This window comes from Mobula hypostoma, chromosome 2 (assembly GCF_963921235.1).
Source record: "Mobula hypostoma chromosome 2, sMobHyp1.1, whole genome shotgun sequence".
Lineage (NCBI taxonomy): Eukaryota > Metazoa > Chordata > Chondrichthyes > Myliobatiformes > Myliobatidae > Mobula > Mobula hypostoma.
The window spans coordinates 234706240-234729643 of NC_086098.1; the positions used below are offsets into that span (position 1 = coordinate 234706240).

The following is a 23404-nucleotide window of genomic DNA, read 5'->3' on the forward strand; positions in this document are numbered from 1 at the left end:
TGGAATAAGGTTGTGTGTATGGTAGTTGGTGCGTGGGAATAGATGTGGGAGGAAATGTGGATAAATGAAACTGGGGGTGGGGGGGTGGGATGGGGGTGGGAAGAGGAAAGATGAATCAAGGGATATGAAGGAGGTATGATTCATAATGGAACATTAATCTGGAAGTCTTGAGCTCCATCATGAGCTTTACTTCTTGCCAAGTTGTTCCAGTTTACTCTCAGTACAGGCGTCTATACTTCGATGTGGATAATTGTCCTGTTCGCAAATAACAGAGCCAAAAATGTCATGTGATTACTATTGGAGGAGGAGCCCAGGGAGTAATCCATGGTAGATGATGCGTGCAGCAGGGTTAGCAAATTGGATTAATTCGAGAAAAACATGTTGTTGGACTTGTAATGAGAGATTGGGTAGTCTAGGACTGATTTCTGTGGATTGTGGTTTACAAAATCTTCGGGAATGTGGAAGTACGCCCTCCCTGCCCTTCAAGCCTCACTGCCCAGCAATTCCCTGATTTAATCCTAGCGTAATCGCAGGACAATTTACAATGACCGATTAAAATACCAACCAGTATGTCTTTAGACAGTGGGAGGAAACCCACACAGTCATGGGGAGAATATTCTAACTCCTTACAGGCAGTGGCGGTAAAAGGGAGCAGTCCCTCTCTCAGGAGAGGCGAGTCTAAAACTAGAGGTGGATAGGCTAGAACTGATCTCCATGGAGTATGGTTTATAAAATCTTGAGGGGCACAGATAAGAGGGCATTCACTCTTTCAGGAAAGGAGAGTTTAAAACTAGTGGTAGGCTCCGAAAATAAACCAGGAAATTATAGGCTGTAAAGGAGCTGCATATACTTGGATAGACGAGGACTGATTAGGGATAGTCAGCATGGCTTTGTGCTTTGTAGGTCATGTCTATACAATCTTGTAGAATTTTTTGTGGAAGTTACCAGGAAAGTTGATGAAGCCAAGGCAGTGGATGTTGCCTGCATGGATTTTAAAAGGCTTTTGACAAGGTCCTGCATGGGAGTTTGCTCAAGAAGGTTCAGTCCCTCTGCATTCAAGATGACATAGTAAATTGGATTAGACATTGGCTTTGTGAGAGAAGCCGGAGCGTGGTAGTAGATGGTTGCCTCTGCCTGGAGGCCTGTGACTAGTGGAGTGCTGGAGGGGTTGGTGGTGGATCTGTTGTTATTTGTCATTTGTATCAGTGATTTGGATGATAATGTGGTTAACTGGATCAGCAAATATCAGCAGATGACACCAAGATTGGAGATGTAGTGGACAGCGAGGAAGACTATCAAAGCTTGCTGCGGGATCTGGGCCAGCTGGAAAACTGGGCTGAAAAATGGCAAATGGAATTTAATGCAGACAAATGCGAGGTGTTGCACTTCGATAGGACAAATTAAGTAGTTCTTGCACAGTGAAGAGTGTGGTAGAACAAAGGGATTGGGGAATACAGGTCCATAATTGATTGAAAATGGTGACACGTAGATAGGATCATACAGCTTTTGGCACTTTGACCTTCATAAATCAATGTATTGAGTACAGGAGATGGTATGTTTTGTTGAAGTTGTATGGGACATTGGTGAGACCTAATTTGGAGTATTGTGTTCAGATTTGGTCACCAATCTACTGGAAGGATGAAAATAAGGTTGAAAGAGTACAGAGAAAATTTACAAGGGTATTACCAGGTGTGGAGGACCTGAGTCATATGGAAAGATTGAATACATTAGCTCTTTATTTCTTGCAATGTCGAAGATTGAGAGGAGATTTGTTAGAGGTATACAAAATTATGAGTGGTATAAATAGGGGAAATGCAGGCTTTTTTCCACTGGGGTTGGGTGGGACAGCAACTAGGGATCATGGGTTTGGGGTGAAAGGTGAAAAGTTTCAGGGGAACATAAGAGGAATCTTCTCTCAGGGTCGTGAGAGTGGAATAAACCGGCAGTGTAAGTAGTGCATGCAAGCTTGATTTCAACATTTAAGAGAAGCTTGGTAGGGGTGTGGAAGGCTATGGTGCAACTCAGTGGGAGTAGGCAGTTTAAATAGTTTGGCATGGCCTAAAAGGGCTTAAAGGCCTGTTTCTGTTCTGTATTTTTCTATGATTCTAGAGGTGGGTAGGCTAGGACTGATTTCCTTGGAGTGGAGGTTTATAAAATCTTCAAGGGCACAGGTAAGGGGAAATTTCTCTCTCAGGAGAGGCACATCTAAAACTAAAGCCCATAGGTTTAAGGTGAGAGGGGATAGATTTAAAGGAGACTTTGAGGGCAATGTTTTTCAGAAGATAGGTGGTCAATGGAATAAACTGCCAGAGGAACTGGTAGAAGCAGGAACAAATATATATTACAAGAGATCAGTATAGGTTTATTGGTAGGAAAGATTTGGAGCAATATGGAGCCAAACACAAACAGTAGGATGAGCTCAGGTAGGCACTTTACTTCTTGTGGACAGGTTAGGCTGAAGAGTTTGTTTCCATGCCTCAAACTCCACAATTTTATAAAATGTGTAGTAATTTGTTTAGGCAGTAACAGTAAAAACAAAAGAATTTTCAGCAATGGAAGGATACAAAGTGTTTTCGAATTTTTTTGTGTGAAACGGTTAAAATTAATTTTGAAACAGTACAGCATTTTATAAATTGGGGAAAATGAATAAAAATTAAATGGGCTATGGTTTATTCCTTCAGAGCACAGGCATTCGTAGAATTGATTGGCCATGCAGCAAGTTGCTAAGAAATGTGTTTACCTTTATAAGTGGAGAGCTTTGCAGAAAACTTCTATTCAAATTATAGGGGTTGCCCTCACATTTTACTGCTCTTCCTCCTAGTAATTATCCTTGCAAGCAGAACAAGTGGTACACCTACCCCTACACCACCTCCCTGACTACCGTTCAGGGCCCTAAACAGTCCTTCCAGGTGAGGCGATACTTCACCTGTGATTCTTTTGGGGTCATTTACTGTGTTCATTGCTCCCAGTGTGGCCTCCTGTACATCCCTGAGACCCAACGTAGATTGGGAGACCGCTTCACCTAGCATCTACACTTCATCCGCCAGAAGAAGCAGGATCTCCCAGTGGCCACCTATTTTAATTCCACTTCCCATTCCTATTCCGATATGTCCATCCACGGCCTCCTCCACTGTCGTGATGAGGCCACACTTAGGTTGGAGGAACAACATCTTATATTCCGCTTGAGTAGCCTCCAACCTGATGACATGAATGTCGATTTCTCAAACCTCCAGTGATGCCCACCAGCCCCTGCCCCCACCCACTTCACCATTTCCCATCCCTTTTTCCCTCTCTCACCTTAACACCTTGCCTACCCATCACCTCCTGGTGCTCCTCCCCCCTTCCCTTGTTCTTTCTTCCATGGCCTGTCTCTTTCACAAATCAACTTCCCAGCTCTTTGTTTCATCCCTCCCCCTCCAGGTTTTACCTATCACTTGGTAGTTCTCTCTCCTCCCCCACCTTTTAAATCTACTGCTCAGCTTTTCTTTCCCCAGTCCTGCCGAAGGGTTTCGGCCTAAAATGTCGACTGTACTTTTCTTCCATAGATGCTGCCTGGCCTGCTGAGTACCTCCAGCATTTTGTGTGTGTTGCTTGGATTTCCAGCATCTAGATTTTCTCTTGTTTCACATTCTACTTACCTGTCACACAATTCCCAACCCTCCTGTCATTATCATTGTTCCCAACAGATATTTCTTTGCTGTCTCTTATCCTTACTCCTTCCCTGCTATTGAAAATATGTGTAGTTTAAAATTTTGCTCATTTGTGATGAATTCTGTTTTCAGAAGCAGCGGGTAGATTATTTTCAGCATTTTCTTTAAATGCTTCATATCCCCAGCATTTACAACCTTAAGAAAATGGCTACGCTTGTCAAATGCCATTTCCCTTGTATGAAACTCTGACTCCTTATCATCCTGAGATTTTCCAAGTTCTCTGTCAGTACATCCTTAGTAGTGAAAATTCTAGAAATCGTCTGCTTTGATGTCAGGGTAACAAGTCATTTGTTCTAGGCAATGTTTGTTATTTCCCATTCTCTACTGTCTGTCACTCGTGTGCTGGACCGTCAGTCTGCGTAAAAGCACACACCACCTTCCAAATGTTACTTGAAATCCATCTCGCAAAAACAGGCTCTCCCACAGGAGCATTGGTCCTTCCTCCTTGAAGCACCTTGTGCAACAGGGATGGCATCCTCAGCATCTTCCCTCCTGTCTTCTCCCAGCTTCCGTCAAAAAAGGACCTCGACCCATACCAGTGGCCCTCACAAAACTTATCCACCCAGCGTTCTCCAGAACATTCTCCCAGTTACACCATCCTGATTGGCTGACACCACATTCCTAAGCCTCTTATCTCAGCTTAAACCCAAACAGGCCGAAAGCAGAACAGACTGCTTTTACAGAACCACTAAAATGAAATACCAGCAGCATAGCAGTAAAAATAATTGTACCAGGGTGTTATATATGGTTGTGTGTGTGCGCCTAAGACTTTTGCACAATACTGTAAAAAATAAATAAGTGTAAAACAGAGTAACAATCGTGAAATAGTGTTTATGGGTTTATTGTCCTTTCAGAAATCTGATGGCGAAGGGGAGGAATCTGTTCCTAGAACATTGTGTATGTTTTCAAGCTCCTGTACCACCTCTGATAGTAGCAATTAGAGGAGGGAATGTCCTTGAATGTAATCAATAAACAGCCAGTCTAATACACATATTGCTGTTTCCAGAGGTTTACAGCTGGCTCTGAGGAGAGCCAGTTGTCTGCCTGTTGTAGCAGTAGGGAAATCACAGCTGGTACAAGCCCTTGTTTAGTCAGAAGTTAATCCTAACCATGACCAACCTCTCAAAGCACTTCGTCATAGAATAATGAGTGTAGCTGAGGGATGGTCATTGAGGCAGCTCACCCCACCTCAATGACTATTGCCCAGTTGCGCTTTCACCACTTCAGAAGGTGTATTTTCAGACTGGATATGTGGAGCCTGTGGTGTGCCACAGGGATTGGTGCTTAGTACCCTGCCATGTTTCATAAATATTTATGATTAAGATAGGAATGTAGGTGTAAGTTTGGGGATGACACCAAAATTTAGGCTACCAGAGGTATCAACAGAGCAGGTGGACCGAAGAATGGCGGATGGAGTTTTAACTTGACAGATGAGAAGGGATACGTTTCGGAAAGTTAAATCAGGGCAAGGCTTGTACAATGATTGGGGACTGCTGTGTTGCAGTGGTGCAAGTAAATAGTGAAAATGGCAGCACAGATGGATAGTACTGAAGAAGGTGAATGAAATGGCATGTTTACTTTCGTCAGACAGGCACTGAATAAAAGAAATGAGAAGTCATGATACAGCTGAGTAAGGAGTTCGTGAGACTACATCTAAAATATTGTGTGCGGTTCTGGTTGTCATGCTATTAGATAGATGTGACTAAGTTATGGGAAGAGATGGGATAGGTTGGGGTGGCTTTCCCTGGAATGAAGGATGATGAGCTGTGACAATGTAAAGCATATAAAATCATGAGGGGCATAGATAATGTGGGTAATCATTCCTTGTCCTATTGTCTAAAAGTAGAGAACATGGGTGTAGGAAGATGAAGGGTATTTGGAACAAGCTGCCAGAGGATATGGTAGAGGTGGGTACAATTGTGAAATTTAGAAGACATTCAGACAGGATCATGAATAGAAAAGTTTAGAGCAGGGGTTCCCAACCTAGGGTCCACAGACCCCTCGGTCAATGGTAGGGATCCATAGCATAAAAAAGGTTGGGAACCCATAACTTAGAAACATATGGGCCAAATGCAGTCAAGTCATTCCCACAGTTCTGATCGAAAAGCTCCAGAGCCGGGGCCTCTTTACCTCCCTCTGCAACTGGATCATTGACTTCCTTACCAGAATAGCACAATCTGTGCGGATCAGAAGTAACATCTTCACCTTGATAACAATCAGTGCTGACGCACCTCAGGGATGTGTGTTTAGCCCACTGCTCTATTCTCTCCACACCCATGACTGTGGCCAGGCACAACTCAAATGACTATATGACTGTTGTAAGAATTTCAGATGGTGACGAGAGGGTGTACAAAAGTAGAAAGAGTGGGCAACTTCATGTTCCTGGGTATCAATTTCTCTGAGGATCTATCCTGGACCCAACATATCGATGCAGCTACTAAAAAGCACAACAGTGGCTACATTTCATTAGGAGCTTGAGGAGATTTGGTATGTCACTAGAGACACAAATTTCTACAGATGTAATGTGGAGAGCGTTTTAACTGGCTGCATCACCATCTGCAATGGGGGGGGCGGAGGGTTACTTCACAGGATCAAAATAAGTTGCACAAAGTTGTAAACTTGGTCATCTCCATTATAGACACTAGCCTCCAATGATATTCAGGACATCTTCAAGAAGCGATGCCACAAAAAGGACAGCATCTGACATTAAGGAACCCCATTACCCAGGACATGCCCTCTTCTCATTGCTATGATTAGGAAGGAGGTACTAAAGCCTGAAGGCACACACTCAACTATTCAGGAATAGCTTCTTCCCCTCTGCCAACTGATTTCTGAATGGACATTGCACCGATGAACACTACCTCACTACATTTTTGGACTAATTTAACTATTTAATATATACTTAATTCACATTTGTTTGAATTGCTTTGTAATGCTGCTGCAAAGGCAAATTTCATGACATATGTTGGTGATACTAAACCTGGCTCTTATTCGGAAGCTGACTAAGAAAGGTACCTCAGTCAGCAGAAGGGTCTGTTTGCATATTTCCCGTCTGTAAGCATAAAATTTTTGTTCCTCTCTGCGCCTTGTGGTGTAACAGGCAACAACCTTGCCATTTCTTTAGCATTTCTCTATGTTTGTTATGAGGCCAAGTTGCTGACTTGACGCTCAACCCAACTTGGGTGGAAAGTGTGCAAGGAACCAGCTGGATTCAAACCTGGCACCACTTGCCTTGAAGTCTGGTGTAGATGCCAGTACACCACCAGTCGGCTATAAACCCGAGAGTCAACATCTCACCTTAAATCTTGACAGATTCCAGCCTTCAGGGCTCAGTTGAATTTCTTCTCACATTTCCATTGCTGTGTTGGTGTGTCTCTTGTTCACACCTCTCAACATAATTACCCTCTTTCAACCCAGGCTATCACAGATCATTCCTATTCCTATTCTCCTTCCAGTTTCTTTGCTTAAGACTTCTCTCATCTGTAATTTTGTGTTTCCATCAAGCAATTTGATATTCTGCCCCATTCCAGAAGCTGCTGCTTTGTTTCAATTGAGCATGTATGAAAGGGCCACTAACTAGTCTAGGTAAATACATTTTTTTCTTTATATGGAAGCTTTAAGAACTCTTGTTCTCTTGGTTTTCTATTGTTAGATAGATAGACATACTTTATTGACCTCGAGGAAAATTGGTTTTCGTTACAGTTGCACCAACCAAGAATAGAGTATAAATATAGCAATATAAAACCATAAATAATTAAATAATAATATGTAAGTTATGCCAGATGGAAATAAGTCCATGACCAGCCCATTGGCTCAGGGTGTCTGACCCTCCAAGGGAGTTGTTGTAAAGTTTGATGGCCACAGGCAGGAATGACTTCCAATGACGCTCTGTGCTGCATCTCGGTGGAATGAGTCTCTGGCTGAATGTACTCCTGTGCCCAACCAGTACATAATGTAGTGGATGGGAGACATTGTCCAAGATGGCATGCAACTTGGACAGCATCCTGTTTTCAGACACCACCATCAGAGAGTCCAGTTCCATCCCCACAACATCACTGGCCTTATGAATGAGTTTGTTGATTCTGTTGGTGTCTGTTACCCTCAGCCTGCTGCCCCAGCACACAGCAGCAAACATGATAGCACTGGCCACCACAGACTCGTAGAACATCCTCAGCATCGTCCGACAGTCTCCTCAGGAAATAGAAATGTTATAATATAGGTCGGATTAGCGTGAGTGGTTATTGTGAGCCATGGGCCTTGCCTGATGTAGTGGAGTGTCTTTGGAGCTTTAATGCTGATTAATTGATCCAAATGCAAGGTCATGTCAAAATATGAACATTGGTTTCTTGTACTGACAATAGATTTGGAAGATTCAATGGGGATGGTGTTTGTGATGCTTTGGTGGTTCTACAGTGCCTTGAAATGTAGTAAGCCCATGTTTCTGAGGTCTGTGAGAGTCAGGTTTATTGCTGTCCATTGCTGTTAATGACTTGATACTTAAGAGTATTTTTGTCTTTATTACAGATTTTCAGCATGTGCGCTATTTTGCTTTTAAGAATGGTTAAAACTAGAGCAATATAAGCACTAGGTGCTGCATTCAGTTTTATGAAACTTTGTTCTCAGGAGGGTGCAAAGGAGAGTGGATGTTGTCAGATCAAAAAAATGAGAAAAGATTAAATAACTTTTTTTTGGAACAGAGCCTAAATGGCAAACATAGGATGAATTTACCTTGGTAGAGCCATATCATGTAATTTATGAAAGGACTAGAGAATGATGAGATTTTTTTTTGGACTAGTAGGAGCTTGGAGCTGACTGGCTGAGTAAGTGGTACGTGCAGAAAGCCTCATCAAATTGAAAACCTGCTAGAGTGTAGAAGACCCATTACAAACAGCAGGCCAAATGCTAGAAAATGGGATTAAGCTGTGTGGCTCACCACGGCAGCGTAGTAGTTGACACGATGCTATTACAGTTTGGGGTGTTCTGGAGTTCAATTGCAGCACCGTTCTGTAAGGCATCTCTACGTCCTCCCCATGGAATGTGTGTGTTTTCTCCAGGTCCTTTATTTCCTTCCCACTTCAGAGAAATACTGGGTAGGTTAATTGGTCCGTGATTAGGTTGGGGTTTGTCGTGCCTTGCTGGGTTGGTGTGGCTCAGTGGGTCTATTCCATGTTGTACCACTAAATAAATAAACAAAAAGACATAAATAAACATAAATAAATAAATAAAATTTACATTGAACCGCATTACCACCGCCTATGTCTTAAGTTTTGTCAGACAAACCTTCATTTAACATTAATTCTAAGGGATAGTACACCATTTTGTAAGTTTGAAAAAAAACTTTTCAGAACCTTCTGCAGTGCCATATGATAGGTGGTCAGAACATTCCAGAGTGTTTGCAACTCTTGAGCTGGAAATTGTAGAGGGGAGTGTGTTTTTTTTTAAAGTGCAAAAATGTGAAAGCTTTGGCTGTTTGGGTGGTCTCTAACCTTTCTTATTACAGTCATCTCCAGTTTAATGTGCTACCTTTCACTGGGTCTTTCTTTTCTGGCGTAGAGCTGCGCCTTTGGTATTGGCAGCTTCTGGAGCGAGTACGAGGTAATGTATGAGGTGCTGCTGCTGTGTGGTAGAGTGTATAGAGCATGTTGCAGCCAGTATGCTGGTGATGCAGGACCAGCTTTTGGGTTGCTTGGTGAGAACTGCTTTGATCATGACTGGTGTGGTTTATTAGCTGTGTTAATGTGCTTTTGATATGTAGAGTAGCTGCTTGCCAAATAGACTAGTTTATATACAAAATGTGAACTATTGAGTGCTTTCTGTTTCTTAGCTAGTGATATTGCAAGTACTCCTATAGAATTGATGTTAAGAGAACCAAATCATTCATCCTAACAAATCTGTTTTTCTCGAGGGGAAAAAACACCTCCATCGTCTCCTTCAGTCACCAGCTTTCCTTCCTCTTGTATCTCTCATTTCTCTCTGACCTTTCCCCATGGGAGCAAGTTCCACATTTCCACTCATTGGGGAAAGATTTTCTGAAATCTGTCACACTTATTAGTGATTGTGTAGCATTAATGTCTTTGCCTCCCCCACAAATGGAAATGCCTTGTTGGCCTAGCAGTTGCAAAAACTAAAGAGTTCAAGCTTGTTTTGTCTCAATGTTTATTAGAATATAAAATATAATTACTGAAAACATCTTGGGTCTGTACTACCCTTCCAAAAGATTATGGTGATTCTATCCCTCTTCACTACGCTGCATGGATCCGATATTTCCTCAGTTAGTGATTTCTGCTCTCAATATGTTCAGCTGGCCACCTCTATCTAGGTAGAGATCCTTCTCCTCATTTCTGTTCAAATCATTATTCCGAAATCTCTGATCCGGAGTCTGAGGCCCTCCATCTTGGGGCAAACAGCTTTTCAGCGTTCTTTATAATCTTTGTTCTGGTGTTACCTTGGTAAGTTTTTTTTGCATCTGTACTTGAATAACTTTATTTAGAAACTTATTTCTGCATAAGTGTGTGGCCTTTGTGAATTTAGCATAATATTTTCAGTTCTGATTCTGCAGAATATATTTTGTTTGGTGCAAAGTTTATACATGTGTAATACTTCAGATTTGTTCCATTACATTTTCTGCATTCTTTCTCATTGCTCCAGATATTTATCAGAGTCTGTGACGACAATGAGCGTTGATCAACAATTAAAGTTTAGGTCAAGGGAAAAGCCATTATCCTCACATGAATTTTGCTATTTCAACTGCCTCATTACCTATTTTGAGCTGAGTTGTTAACATAATCACCCTGAATTGAAGATAGACAAGTTCATCAGGTTTTGAATTGACTGCTGACACAAAGATCTGCCTTGCTCCTGACAAGCAATCAAACTGCATATTTATCTTGAGCTATTACTGGGTGGAATTATAAACAAAAATCGTATGACCGCTAATGGTGGAAAACAAGTTCTGTTGGCATCCTGGCCCTGTATTCTTCAACTAATGTCACTGAGATAGATTATTGTGCTGATCCTTGTGGGAATTTTGTTCAGTACAACATTGACTACTCAGAATGTATACTTGTGGCTGTAACGTGAGATCTTAAATATAAATATGTTGTAAATAGCTCATCCCATGTATTTGCTGAGTGCACAAATTGGGAAGGGTTTACAAAAAGCAGCTGAAAAATAAGAGAAGCAGAGAAAATTGCAGAGCTCAGGATGCAGCATCTGAAGGAACCAATGAGAGGGGCAACAATGGAATTAAGGAAGGATGCAATGAAACAATACACAAAATGCTGAAAGAAGGGTCTGTGGAGGGAAATGGACAATCAACAGCTTGGATGTTAATCAGGGTCGTCAACTGTCCTGTTCCCTTCAGAGATGCTGCCTTGCCTCCCGATTTCCTCCAGTGTTCCTTGTTGTTCCAAATTCTAGTATCTGCAGCCTCCTGTGTCTCCAAGATGCACAGAAGGATGGATTCATAGAAGGGATTTTAGAAATAATTTTGTAAGCTAAGGCTTTACTAGACTGGGCACCAACCCCTGGTACTGGCAGCAGTTTCACACTGTTATTTGGTCTGTAGGACCTCAATTTGAGGGGAAGATATTGTGTGTTGAATAAAGTTAATCGTACAAAAGTGGATAGATATGGGGTGGATGAAACTGTGATGTTACCAGACGAGTGGTGGAGGCCTCCATCAGACCAAGTCAACCATGGATGTTGCATCCAGCATGCTCGCGCCTGAACATTGTGATATGCAGAGCAAGCTGTTGCCCACGTAGCAAGCTCCCTGTCTCCATGCATCTGATAAACCCAGAACAGCAGAGACTGATACAGTTTGGTACGAGCAGCGTCGCAGAACTTGCCAGTCAATCTTAAACTCAATGTAGGACTGTCTTGGGGACTTCAGCTCCGGATTTTTCCCTCTAGGTTTACTTCCGAAGCCTTCTCCATGAGTGGGTATAGCTGCAAGGCAGCGGAGATTTGAGTTTATTAACTTTGCCTCCAACTTTCACCCTGCCCTCAAGTTTACCTGGTCCATTTCCGACACCTCCCTCCCCTTTCTAGATCTTTCTGTCTCTGGAGACAGCTTATCCACTGATGTCTACTATAAGCCTACTGACTCTCACAGCTATCTGGACTATTCCTCTTCTCACCCTGTCTCTTGCAAAAACGCCATCCCCTTCTCACAATTCCTCCGTCTCCGCCGCATCTGCTCTCAGGATGAGGCTTTTCATTCTAGGACGAGGGAGATGTCTTCCTTTTTTAAAGAAAGGGGCTTCCCTTCCTCCACTATCAACTCTGCTCTTAAACGCATCACCCCCATTTCACGTACATCTGCTCTCACTCCATCCTCCCGCCACCCCACTAGGAATAGGGTTCCCCTGGTCCTCACCTACCACCCCACCAGCCTCCGGGTCCAACATATTATTCTCCGTAACTTCCGCCACCTCCAACGGGATCCCACCACTAAGCACATCTTTCCCTCCCCCCCCCCTCTGCATTCTGCAGGGATCGCTCCCTACGCAACTTCCTTGTCCATTCGTCCCCCCCATCCCTCCCCACTGATCTCCCTCCTGGCACTTATCCATGTAAGAGGAACAAGTGCTACACATGCCCTTACACTTCCTCCCTTACCACCATTCAGGGCCCCAAACAGTCCTTCCAGCTGAGGCAACACTTCACCTGTGAGTCGACTGGGGTGATATACTGCGTCCGGTGCTCCCGATGTGGCCTTTTATATATTGGCGAGACCCGACGCAGACTGGGAGACCGCTTTGCTGAACATCTACGCTCTGTCTGCCAGAGAAAGCAGGATCTCCCAGTGGCCACACATTTTAATTCCACATCCCATTCTGACATGTCTATCCACGACCTCCTCTACTGTAAAGATGAAGCCACACTCAGGTTGGAGGAACAACACCTTATATTCCGTCTGGGTAGCCTCCAACCTGATGGCATGAACATCGACTTCTCTAACTTCCGCTAAGGCCCCACCTCCCCCTCGTACCCCATCTGTTACTTATTTTTATGCACACATTCTTTAACTCACTCTCCTTTTTCTCCCTCTGTCCCTCTGAATATACCTCTTGCCCATCCTCTGGGTTCCCCCCCTCCCGTCTTTCTTCCCGGACCTCCTGTCCCATGATCCTCTCGTATCCCCTTTTGCCTATCACCTGTCCAGCTCTTGGCTCCATCCCTCCCCCTCCTGTCTTCTCCTATCATTTTGGATCTCCCCCTCCCCCTCCAACTTTCAAATCCCTTACTCACTCTTCATTCAGTTAGTCCTGACAAAGGGTCTCGGCCTGAAACGTCGACTGCACCTCTTCCTACAGATGCTGCTTGGCCTGCTGCGTTCACCAGCAACTTTGATGTGTGTTGCGGAGATTTGAGATCAGAGTTTTCCTTCTCTTAGATGAGCTGTCAACCACGGCTGACCGAAGCGACTGGTTTTAAGGTGCCAGTAGCCACCTTTGTCTCTTCTCCTGTCAGTAGAAACGGTTCTGCCAGGCTTAGCTAGCCACACATGAAGGCTAGGAGGTGGACTTGGCTATTTGAGGTGCATGCCATTGGGAGCATTTAATATAGGTAGTAGGAGCTTCTCCCCATTTCCAACCCCTCCTCCCCTGGCTATAGCAACCTTAAGGAACCAACAGAACCAAAGGAATTCTGAATTTGAAAGCAGCGCAACCCTCTGGGTGCCACACTCAGGACACTCCCTCCTGATTGGACTGTTTGATACTGGATATTTTTAGTCTGCACTGACTTGTTGGAATGTTGCTTCAGTGAGCTGAACTAAACCTATCCAAGCAAGAGCAAGAGGGGGAGATTCAAGGTCATGTCAAAGTTCCCCATTGCATGTGTGAAGATTATCCTGAGTTATCACAGTCACAGAACAGCTCTTCATCCCAGTTTATCCATGTCAATCAAGTTATCTCCGCTAACCTAGTCCCACTTGTCTCTCTTTAACCCATATCCCTCTATGTAGCTGACTCAACGTCTTCTAAGTGTAATTGTACTGGCCTCTACCACCACCTCTGGCAACTCATTCCTTGCACCCTCCACTGTTGGAAAAAGTTGTCCCTTAAGTCCCCTTTCAATCTATTCCTTCTCACCTTAAACCTATGCCCTTAGTTTTTAGTCTCTGCTTACCTTGTGGCAATAAAGGATGCACATCCATCTTAACTATGCCCCTCATGATTTTATATACCTCTATAACGTCACCCCTCAGCCTCATACACTTGCACAAGGAAAATACATCAGTCTCCGTCCAGACCTGGCAATATCATTGTGAATCTATTCTTGTACCCTCTAGCTTAATCATATCCTTCCTAAAGTTAGGTGACTTCAACTGCAATCAGCACTGCAGGAGTGGTCTTACCAGCATCTTGTATACCTATAATATGGCTTACCAACTCTTAGAGTCATAAAGCAGTACAGCATAGATACAGATACTTCAGCCCAACAGATCCATACAAGTCACAGTGCTCACTCAGTGAGTCCAAATTTCATGCTTTTGGCCCATATCCCTCTAAGCCACCACCACCCCCCCCCCCAACCCCATGTAGCCAAGTGTTACGTATCATCTGCCTTATCTAAGCCTCTAATAATTTGAAATAATACTATGTGGTTGCCTCTCATTCTCCTACCTTCCAGGAAATCAAGACCTGGCTTGGCCAACCTCTCCTTATAACTCAGGCCTCTAGTCCTGTTGTTATCCTTTCTACATCTTTTCTGCATTCTTTCTAGTTTAATCGCATCTTTCCTGAACAAAATTGTACACAGTATTTTACGTGGCCTTACAACATGTGTAATTCCACTTTCTATCTTAGCCCACTTTCCCAGTTGAACCGTATCTTAAATAACTTTCATCATCCACTATATTATCAGTTTTGGTGTCATCTGCAACTACCTACACGTCTCTGCCTAATGATTTTTAAAAAAATCTCTGCCAGGTCCTTCGGATTTATCCATCTTGTTATGCCTTATGATTGCCAGGACCACCATCTGTGTTGTAATGTGGATATGTTCCAGTTCATTGGTATTCATACAGGTTTCTCCCACCATCTGAAGGTAGAGCGTTCCTATGAAACGGTGCGTAAGCCAGAATGTCGTAAAGCAAAGAAACAATTACCATTTATTTATATGGGAAAAATTTGTGAGCGTTCACAGACCCAAAAATAACCTACCAAATCATGCCAAATAACACAAAACCTAAAATAATAGTTAAAAGCAGGAATGATATGATAAATACACAGCCTATGTAAATTAGAAATACTTCTCTACAACGATTGCTTGCACTGTTCCCACAGCGAAAATCTCACGCAAGCGCTCTTGGCAGAAACACGGCGCAAGTGCTCTCGGCAGAAAATCTCACGCAAGCGTTCTTCAGTAACCTTTAAGCTGTGAAGCTGCCAAATCATACTAAATAACACGTAAAAATACACAGCCGATATAAAGTAGAAATAATGTACGTACAGTGTAGTATCACTTACCGGAATTGAGACAGCGCCGAGCACAATGATGATGGTGTGTTAGGCAGGTTGGGGTAGTGCAGTGGCCCCTACCCTTCGGGCAGCGAACCGATACAGATCCATGAAGCATGCAGGGGTACAGCGGTAACAGGGAGGCACACAGCACATCTTTAAGAAAAAAGCCAAAATAAACATGCTAATTAATTAGGGGCCGCCTGGCACGTAAATGTCGGCCCAGATCAGAGGCGATTGCCGATTGCGTCGCCTCTGATCTGGGCCAACAATTACGTGCCGGGCGGCACCTAATTAATTAGCTTGTTTATTTTGGCTTTTTTCTTAAAGATGTGTTGGGTGCCTCCCGGCTACTGCTGCATTCTCCGCGGATCAGTATCTGTCCGCGGCCCGGGGGTTGGGGTGATGGGACACTGGGGTGTCATGTCATCATCGATCAGGGCAGGCAGCTCATCTCCTATGACTGCCCACCTTGATGTCAAAGGTCAAGGTTCATCATCTGCTGTGGCTGATGTGGAAGGCTTGCTTGGCTGCTGAGCCTCACGCATTTTTAGATCTTACAGATCTCTGTAAGGACTCAAACCATCTTGTAAATATGCCCTAAACGGACATACCCTTTCAAAATTCAAGTCGTACTTTATCATTGCAGCGAAAATCTCACACAGTTGCTTCACATTCAGTTTCTGGACAACTTCACTTTCGGTCCGTTCGGTACTGCATTCGGTTTCGATTGCTATCCTTTCCTCTTTCAATTGCATCAGCTCTTCATGTATCAGCTCTTGATCATGAGATGCCAGAACCTCTTCAACATCATCTTCGTCAACTTCCACAAGCCAAACTCACTTCGTCCTTACTTTGTTCACCACAATCAAAACACTTAATTATGTCTAGTTTTACGCTAAGTGTAACACCCTTACGAGCACTTTTAGGCTTTTCCGATACCTTAGAACTCATCTTGCTAACAGCTGCTCACAGGCACGTATTTAAGCAATGCTGGCGAGAATGCCGTTCTGAATCCGGGGGAGAGTGGCAGCTCGGGGCGCGCGGCGCACTGCTTTTTATCGCGTGCTGCCTTTTTTTGCGCGCTGCTTTTTTTCGTAACAATGAAAACACCTTCTGTTAGCAAAATCGGGGAACTAATGTAGGTCTTTCGTAACTGAGGTTTTGAAAAGCGGGGGACACCTGTATCTCTTAATTCCTTAGCTTCAGTAATCTTCTGTATGTCAAATACAAACACAAAAACAAAAATATGTTAAGACCGTGTCCTTGTGTGGCTTCTCGCGTAGATGATCGTGTTGCTCCTTAAGGGACCTGTTCTCTCCCTTTCCCTCATAATAGTTACAAAATCTCTTGGCATTCTTCTTTACCCTATCTGCCACTGTTGTCTTGTCTCTTTTTGACTTCCTGGTTTCCCTCAAATGCCCTCCTGCATCTCTTGTAATCAACGAAATTGCTTGATTCCAACTGGTTATACCCAAAATATGCCTACTTTTTAATATCGAGAGCCCTAATATTCCTGATCAAATAGATTGTCCTGCTATCCTTCGTCATCACTAACAGGAATTCGCTTCCTAAATCTCTCAACTTTCAATCTTGTCTCTCCCATTTGCCAATTATCTCTTTACTCTAAACAGTTTTACCCAATCAACTTTTGCAGATTTCTGTCTGATGCTTTCAAGATTAGCCTTGACCCAATTTAAGACCATGAGACATAGAAGCAGAATTAGGCCCATTGAATCTCCTCCATTAATCCAGCATGGTTGATGTATTATCCCTCTCAACCCCATTCTCCTGTTGCCTTCTGTAACCATTGACACCCTTGCTAATCAAGAACCTATCAACCTCCGCCTTAAATGTAGATAGATAGATATACTTTATTGATCCCGAGGGAAATTGGGTTTCATTACAGCCGCACCAACCAAGAATAGAGCATAAATATAGCAATACAAAAACCACAAACGATCAAACTATGCAAACTATGCCAAATGGAAATAAGTCCAGGACCAGCCTATTGGCTCAGGATAGCTGCAAAGTTCGATGGCCACAGGCAGGAACAACCTCCTGTGACACACAGTGTTGTATCTCGGTGGAATATGGCTGGAGTCCAACAGCAAAAAGTTCAATATCTGGTCTACAAACACGTTCCTCGATCATAATATGACCAGGATTGCACCATCCATTGTTAACCAGAACAGTAAGCACCCAACTCCTTTATGCTTACCGCTCTCAGTGCGCTTCGGGTCAGCCCGAACGGTCTGGAAGCAATCCATGGAAAAGTTTTGATCGGGTATGTCCTCGTGCAGCCCAGTTTCAGTAAAACACGTAACACTGCACTCCCGAAATGTTCTCTGACGCCTGGCTAGCGCCGTCAACTCATCCATTTTATTACCCACCGAACTCCTCTTCTCCATACGTCTCTGTTGTCTGGACTCGGTCCTCTTTCCTCGCCTTTGTGATCCCCCTCTGCATCCTCTGTGTGTTTTCCTCCGGATTTCAGCAGGGGTGTCCGCCGGTCTGCTCGCTAAACCGGCCGGCATAAGCGCAATCAGCTGGTCCCTGGAATAAATAATGCAATCATACTGCTGCCCCGCTAATGAGACGTGTCGGAATGTAACTATTTCCAGTGCTAAAAACCCAAATAAAACTCTCTGTACCAGCATGTTAGAGAGGGTGCAGCTTCAACGTGTTACCGTGGGGAAAAAAAATACAACAAATAACGTAAGTTAAAAAAGTAAGAAGGATAAAGTAAGGATGCTAGTCGGAACGATTGTAACAGGCTGCATGCACGACTGGCGCATGCACACTATACCCAATGACTTGGCCTCCACAGCTGTCTGTGAGAAAGAATTCCACAAATTTACTGCCTTCTGGCTAAATAAACTCCTCCTCAATTTAAGGCTTTAACTTCTGGGTAGAACAGTCACTTCTACCTCTCAACTATTCTTAAACTTGCTCTACCTCATTTCTCCAAAGAAGGTTGTGTTACCCAGTCTCTAGGAGGGCTTTCTACATGGAGGCACAAATGTCTGCTGAATCTGGAGCAACTGGCAAGATGCTGGAGGAACCCAGCAGGTCAGGCAGCATCTGTGGAGAGAAATAGGTGGTGGCCAGTTTCATTTGAGATCCTTTATCGGGATCGAAAGATGAAAGGGAGATACTGCTGGCAAGCAGTAGATGGATCTTTGTGTGGAGGTATAATCAGATGGATGAGGGAAGAGTGGAAGTTACACCAGAAGTTGTGTTCGGAGGAATTGACAACTCCAGATAAGGAATCTGATGGGGGTAAAAATGGAGTGTGGAATCAAGTGAAGGATGAGAAGGACAGATGGGCGCAATGGGAGAAATGCAAGGGTGAGGGACAAACAGAATGGGGTGATGGAAGGGAAAGAACCAGAAAATTAGTGGGGGTGGTGAGGTCACTGTTGTCGTCGTGGCTATCCCTCGAGGTCGAGGATGATGGTCTTCATTCTGAAGAAGTGGTCCACAGAGCGAAGACGCCTGTGCGTGTAATTATTTAACATGTACTTGATATTGCACTTCAAGAAGCACACGATACTTCACAAATTAACCAACTGATTCCAATGGCATGGAAACCATGACAATTGGAGCTGATGGATTTGTTGCAGCCTTCATCCGCCTTCACAGCCGTTGAGTTCGAAGTAACTTCGTCCGCCTGTTCCATTGTTGAGGTCTTGGTTGGATTGTTCTTTTTCAGGGACCTCACCCTCAACCTTACCGCCATGGGTGACCCTACCAGGAGCATAGCTCCAGATGGCATTGCTCTCATGATCACAGGACCACGCAAGCTTCTCCACCACAACAAGGTGGCAATCCACGGAGAAGTGTAGAAGAAATGGGTGGAGCAGGAGAAATTAATGTCCGTTCTATAGACCATCCAGGCAGAAGAGTCCAGAGAAACAGCACCTTGTATTCCACTGGGTTATCTGCAGCCTGATAGCCCACTTGATTGGCAACCCATCCAACACCAAAATACTAATTTTCACTATCATGGTTTCCAATGATTATCATGAAAGGGCAAATGTGATCTTATACCAGATAAAAGCATGATACTGAAGCTTTGCCCTTGTATATCTAGACTGCCTGGAAAGTGATAAAGACCCATTCAAGTATGTCACACTTGTCACACAGCTAAGAAAATTTGAGCAGAGATGTGAAGGCACCATGTTCCTTTAAAATTGTAGCTTATTTCCTGCTTGCATTGTTCCATGTTATTAACATTGTTGCCTAATTGATTATCAGCACATGGTCTGCAGTAATTAACCTGGATTAATCCTATTTAGATGTAATTAACGTATGCAGTTGAGTTTAATGCTTCACTTCAGTGATGCAATTTAAATGTATATTAAATAAGAATTTACTTGGAAGACAATTTATTTCACAACCGGTGTCAGGATCTAGATTGTTTGGATTCTGTATTCTTTCTCAGGGTCTGGGCCTTCCTAGGTTCATAGCAATTATTTTCCACCATTAATTTATTGAGCTGTATAATTTGCCCGAGCTGTTAGGAATTGTGTATGTCCTCAAATTGGGTTAGAAACTGAATTTTTTGCCTTGAAAGGTGTTTGTGAAATAGGTTCTCTGATGTTCTGGGAGTTTCGCTGTTAGTAGGTTTAGTTTCTCATTCTGGTTTTGTTTAGTTAATTTTGTTTATGAATCTTGGGTCACCATGCTGAAATTTGATCTTATTATCAGGTCGGTGGAACCAAGACACTGAAATGAGTGTTGTCATATAACTCCTACCAATTCCGCAACTAAGACCTCAAAAAAATTTTTTAAAAATAGGAAACAACCCTTACATTATAAGGCTTAGTGTAAATTGCACTGGAAGTTGATAAGTCCCTCTGCCCCTGCCGTCTGTTCGCTGAGTTGACTTTGGGTTCCAGTGTAAGAATCAGGCAAGTTCTTGCACCTCTAGTTTATAGTGCATCAAGTTGTCAGTTATATGCCCCTATCTTGGACATTGTTTAAAACTGTGCAGATTTATTCACTGTACTGCTGTATGCAGCTATGTCTGCACTCAAACTATAACAATTGAGTTTTGTTCTGCGTATGCTCCACTTTCGTTTTTATGAAAACACGATTGTATTCACTGCCCCTCTTCCTCCTTTCCCTCCACACTTCCTCCAGCCAACCTCCATCATATTTTCCAGGGGTCTTTTGGTGAATGAGAAAGTGAAGGTTGGTTGGTTATGGAGTACCAGGAGACCAGAATACCCCTTAGCACTGACTTTGAAGCTCGTAGGATATACGCAGAACAAGTCTATGACCTGAATCTTTAATTCAGTGAAGTCCTGCTTGTAGTTATATGTTGCCATTGAGCAATGTGTCTCTTGCACTGGAGAAATAGTTGACAGCTTTGTGCATGCTAAATAAATCGGCATTCAGTCTTTGTTTGCAGTTGTTTGCTGGGATGTACAAGGACTTAAAACGATATTGCAATGATCTGCAAATAATTCCTTTCTTGGCATGCCATCAGATCTAGTGTACTGATTGTTTTTTCTCCTTTGCAGGTTTAACTTACAGAAGGACACCATCTTCTGAGGTATGTGAAATCTGATAGTGTGGAATTGTTTAGTGTAATCTGTTGGCTAACTGTTCTTGTGTTGGACAGCCAAGGCATGGATGTAGCCTTCAGATGCAAGGGTGTATTGTCCAAGGCTTTGCAGTAATTCGCTTCCATTCTTGGGGCTTTGTAGTTATTTATTCTTTGAAATGTGGCTGTCAAGTATGTATTGTGCATTCTATGGAGTTGTTGGCCATTTTACTGTTGCTCACAATTTGGCATGTCCACATTGGTCCAAATGACTGCATCATTGCATTCATTGGAAGAGCTAGATTCTGTTTTCCCCTAGTGTTGGGATATATAGCCCATCCAAGGATCAGCATCCTCGTTCTCCATCATGAAGCTCCCCTTTCCCCACTCCCTCCTCTTCCTAGCCCAGAGGTGATGATGGTCTAATGGTCACAGCTTTGAGAAAACCAGTGGTCTGGCTGAACCCACTGCACAATCATTGAACCTCAAAATGCTACAGGGGTTTGATAAGTGGGGTGCAGGGAAATATTACCCCCTCAGTGGAACCGTCTAGCAATGGCTTCCAGTCTCAACATATGAAGGCTTAGCCATTTAGGACTGAGTGAGGAGAAATTTCTTGAGACTGTCCCGCCGAGGAGTCTTGGCCCAAAACATCAACTGTACTTTTTTTCCATAGATGCTGCCTGGCCTACTGAGTTCCTACAACATTTTGTGTGGGAGCTTTGATTTCCAGAATCTGCATATTTTCTCTTGTTTGTGATATGTTGATACTGGAAGCCAATGCTAGTGAATCTTTGGAGAATTGAATTCTCCTTTTCCTGACTGCTCTAGAGAGCTCTGGAAACTTGGTCATTTAATTCATTCAACACAAATTAATAGATTTATGGAGATCGAGGGCTTGCACCTCACGACCTCTGAGTGAAGAAGTTTTCTTCATTTCCCCTTAGACTTTCCACCTTTCACAGTGGGGAAAAATCCTGGTTGCATTTTCCCTATCTATACCCCTCATAATTTCGTATACCTCTATCAAACCTCCTTTCAGTCTTCTTCGTTCTAAGGAAGAAAGTCCTAACCTATTCAATCTTCCCTTATAACTCAGGTCCTCCAGACCTGGCAACATCCTTGTAAATTTTCTCTGTACCCTTTCAACCTTGTCTACGTTTTTCTTATAGGAAGGCAGTCAAAGTTGCACACAATACTCCACATTAGGCCTCACCAATGTCTTGTACAAATAAAACATAACATCGCATTTCCTGTATTCAGTACTTTGATTTATGAAGGCCACTGTGCCAAAGCTTCCTTTACGACCCCGCCTAGCTGTGACATCAGTTTCAATGAATTATGGATCTGTTTGTTCTACTACACCTCACACTTGTCTGCATTAAATTCCATTTGCCATTTTTCAGCCCACTTTTCCAGCTGGTCCAGATCCTGCAGCAAGCTCTGATAGTCTTCCTTGCTGTCCACTACACCATCAGCCTTGGTGTGGTCCTCAAATTGGCTGATCCAGTCAACTGTATTGTAATCCAGATAGTTAATATAGATGACAAACAACAATGGACCCAGCACTGATCCCTGCAGCACTCCACTAGTTGCAGGCCTCCAGTCAGAGGGGGAACCGTCTACTACCACTCTGTAGTTTCTAACACAAACCCAGTGTCTAATCCAGTTTACTACCTCATCTTGAATGCCGAGCGATTGGACATTCTTGAACAACCTCCCATGTGGGACCTTGTCAAATGCCTTGCTGAAGTCCATGTGGACAATATCTACTGCGTTGACTTCATCCATTTTCCTGTAACTTTCTGGTTAGACATGACCTGTCATGCTGACTATCCAAAATCAGGCCATGTATATCCAAATACTTATATCCAGTCCTTGGAATACCTTTCAATAACTTTCCAACAACTGATATCAGACTCACCGGACTATAATTTCCTAGTTTGTTTAGAGCCTTTCTTAAACAACAGAAAATATTCGGCCTTCCTCCAATCATTTGGTACTTCTCCTTTTGCTAAAAGTGATTTAAATATCTCTGCTAGGAACCCAGCAAACGCAGCACTTGTCTCCCATAGGGTCTGAGGGAACCCCTTGTCAGGCCCTGGATATTTATCCACCCTGACTTGCCTCAGGACCGCTAACGCTACCTCCTATGTAAGCTGTATAAGGTCCATGAAGTTGATGCCACTTTGCTTTACTTCTATACTCTATGCCCATCTCCTGAGTAAATACAGATGCAAAAAAATTATTGAAGATCTTCCCCATCTCTTTTGGTTCCACATGTGGATTGCCATTCTGATCTACCAGAGGACCAATTTTGTCCCTTGCAATCCCTTTGCTCTTAAAATATTGTGGAATTCCTTAGGATTCCACTTCACCTTCTCTGGCAAGGGAACATCTTGCCTTCTTTTAACCCTCCTGATTTATTTCATAAGTATTTTCTTGCATTTTTATACTCTGTAAGCATCTCGTTTATTCCTAACTGCCTACACCTGCTATGCACCTCCCTTTTTTTCTTAACTAAGGCCTCAATAGTTCCTGAAAACAAAGGTTCCCTACATTTTTTATCTTTACCTTTTATTCTGACAGGTACATGCAAGCTTTGTACTCAAAATTTCAATTCTAAAGGCTTCCCATTTACAAAGTACATATTTGCCAGAAAACAGCCT

The 23404-nt window shown here is 43.2% G+C and overlaps 1 protein-coding gene across 4 annotated transcripts in view; it reads left to right on the forward strand.

The window, feature by feature from the left end:
* The window catches only part of LOC134342924 (phosphatidylinositol 4-phosphate 5-kinase type-1 alpha-like), a 103344-nt gene that overhangs the window by 14472 nt on the left and 65468 nt on the right, over positions 1-23404 (forward strand). For 3 of the 4 annotated variants that reach the window (XM_063041626.1, XM_063041628.1, XM_063041629.1), the window contains exons 2-3: positions 9264-9305; positions 20713-20744. In XM_063041626.1, the coding sequence (XP_062897696.1) occupies positions 9264-9305; positions 20713-20744 (74 nt within the window). The remainder of the gene's footprint in view (positions 1-9263; positions 9306-20712; positions 20745-23404) is intronic. The other variant, XM_063041627.1, reaches the window with a different exon arrangement.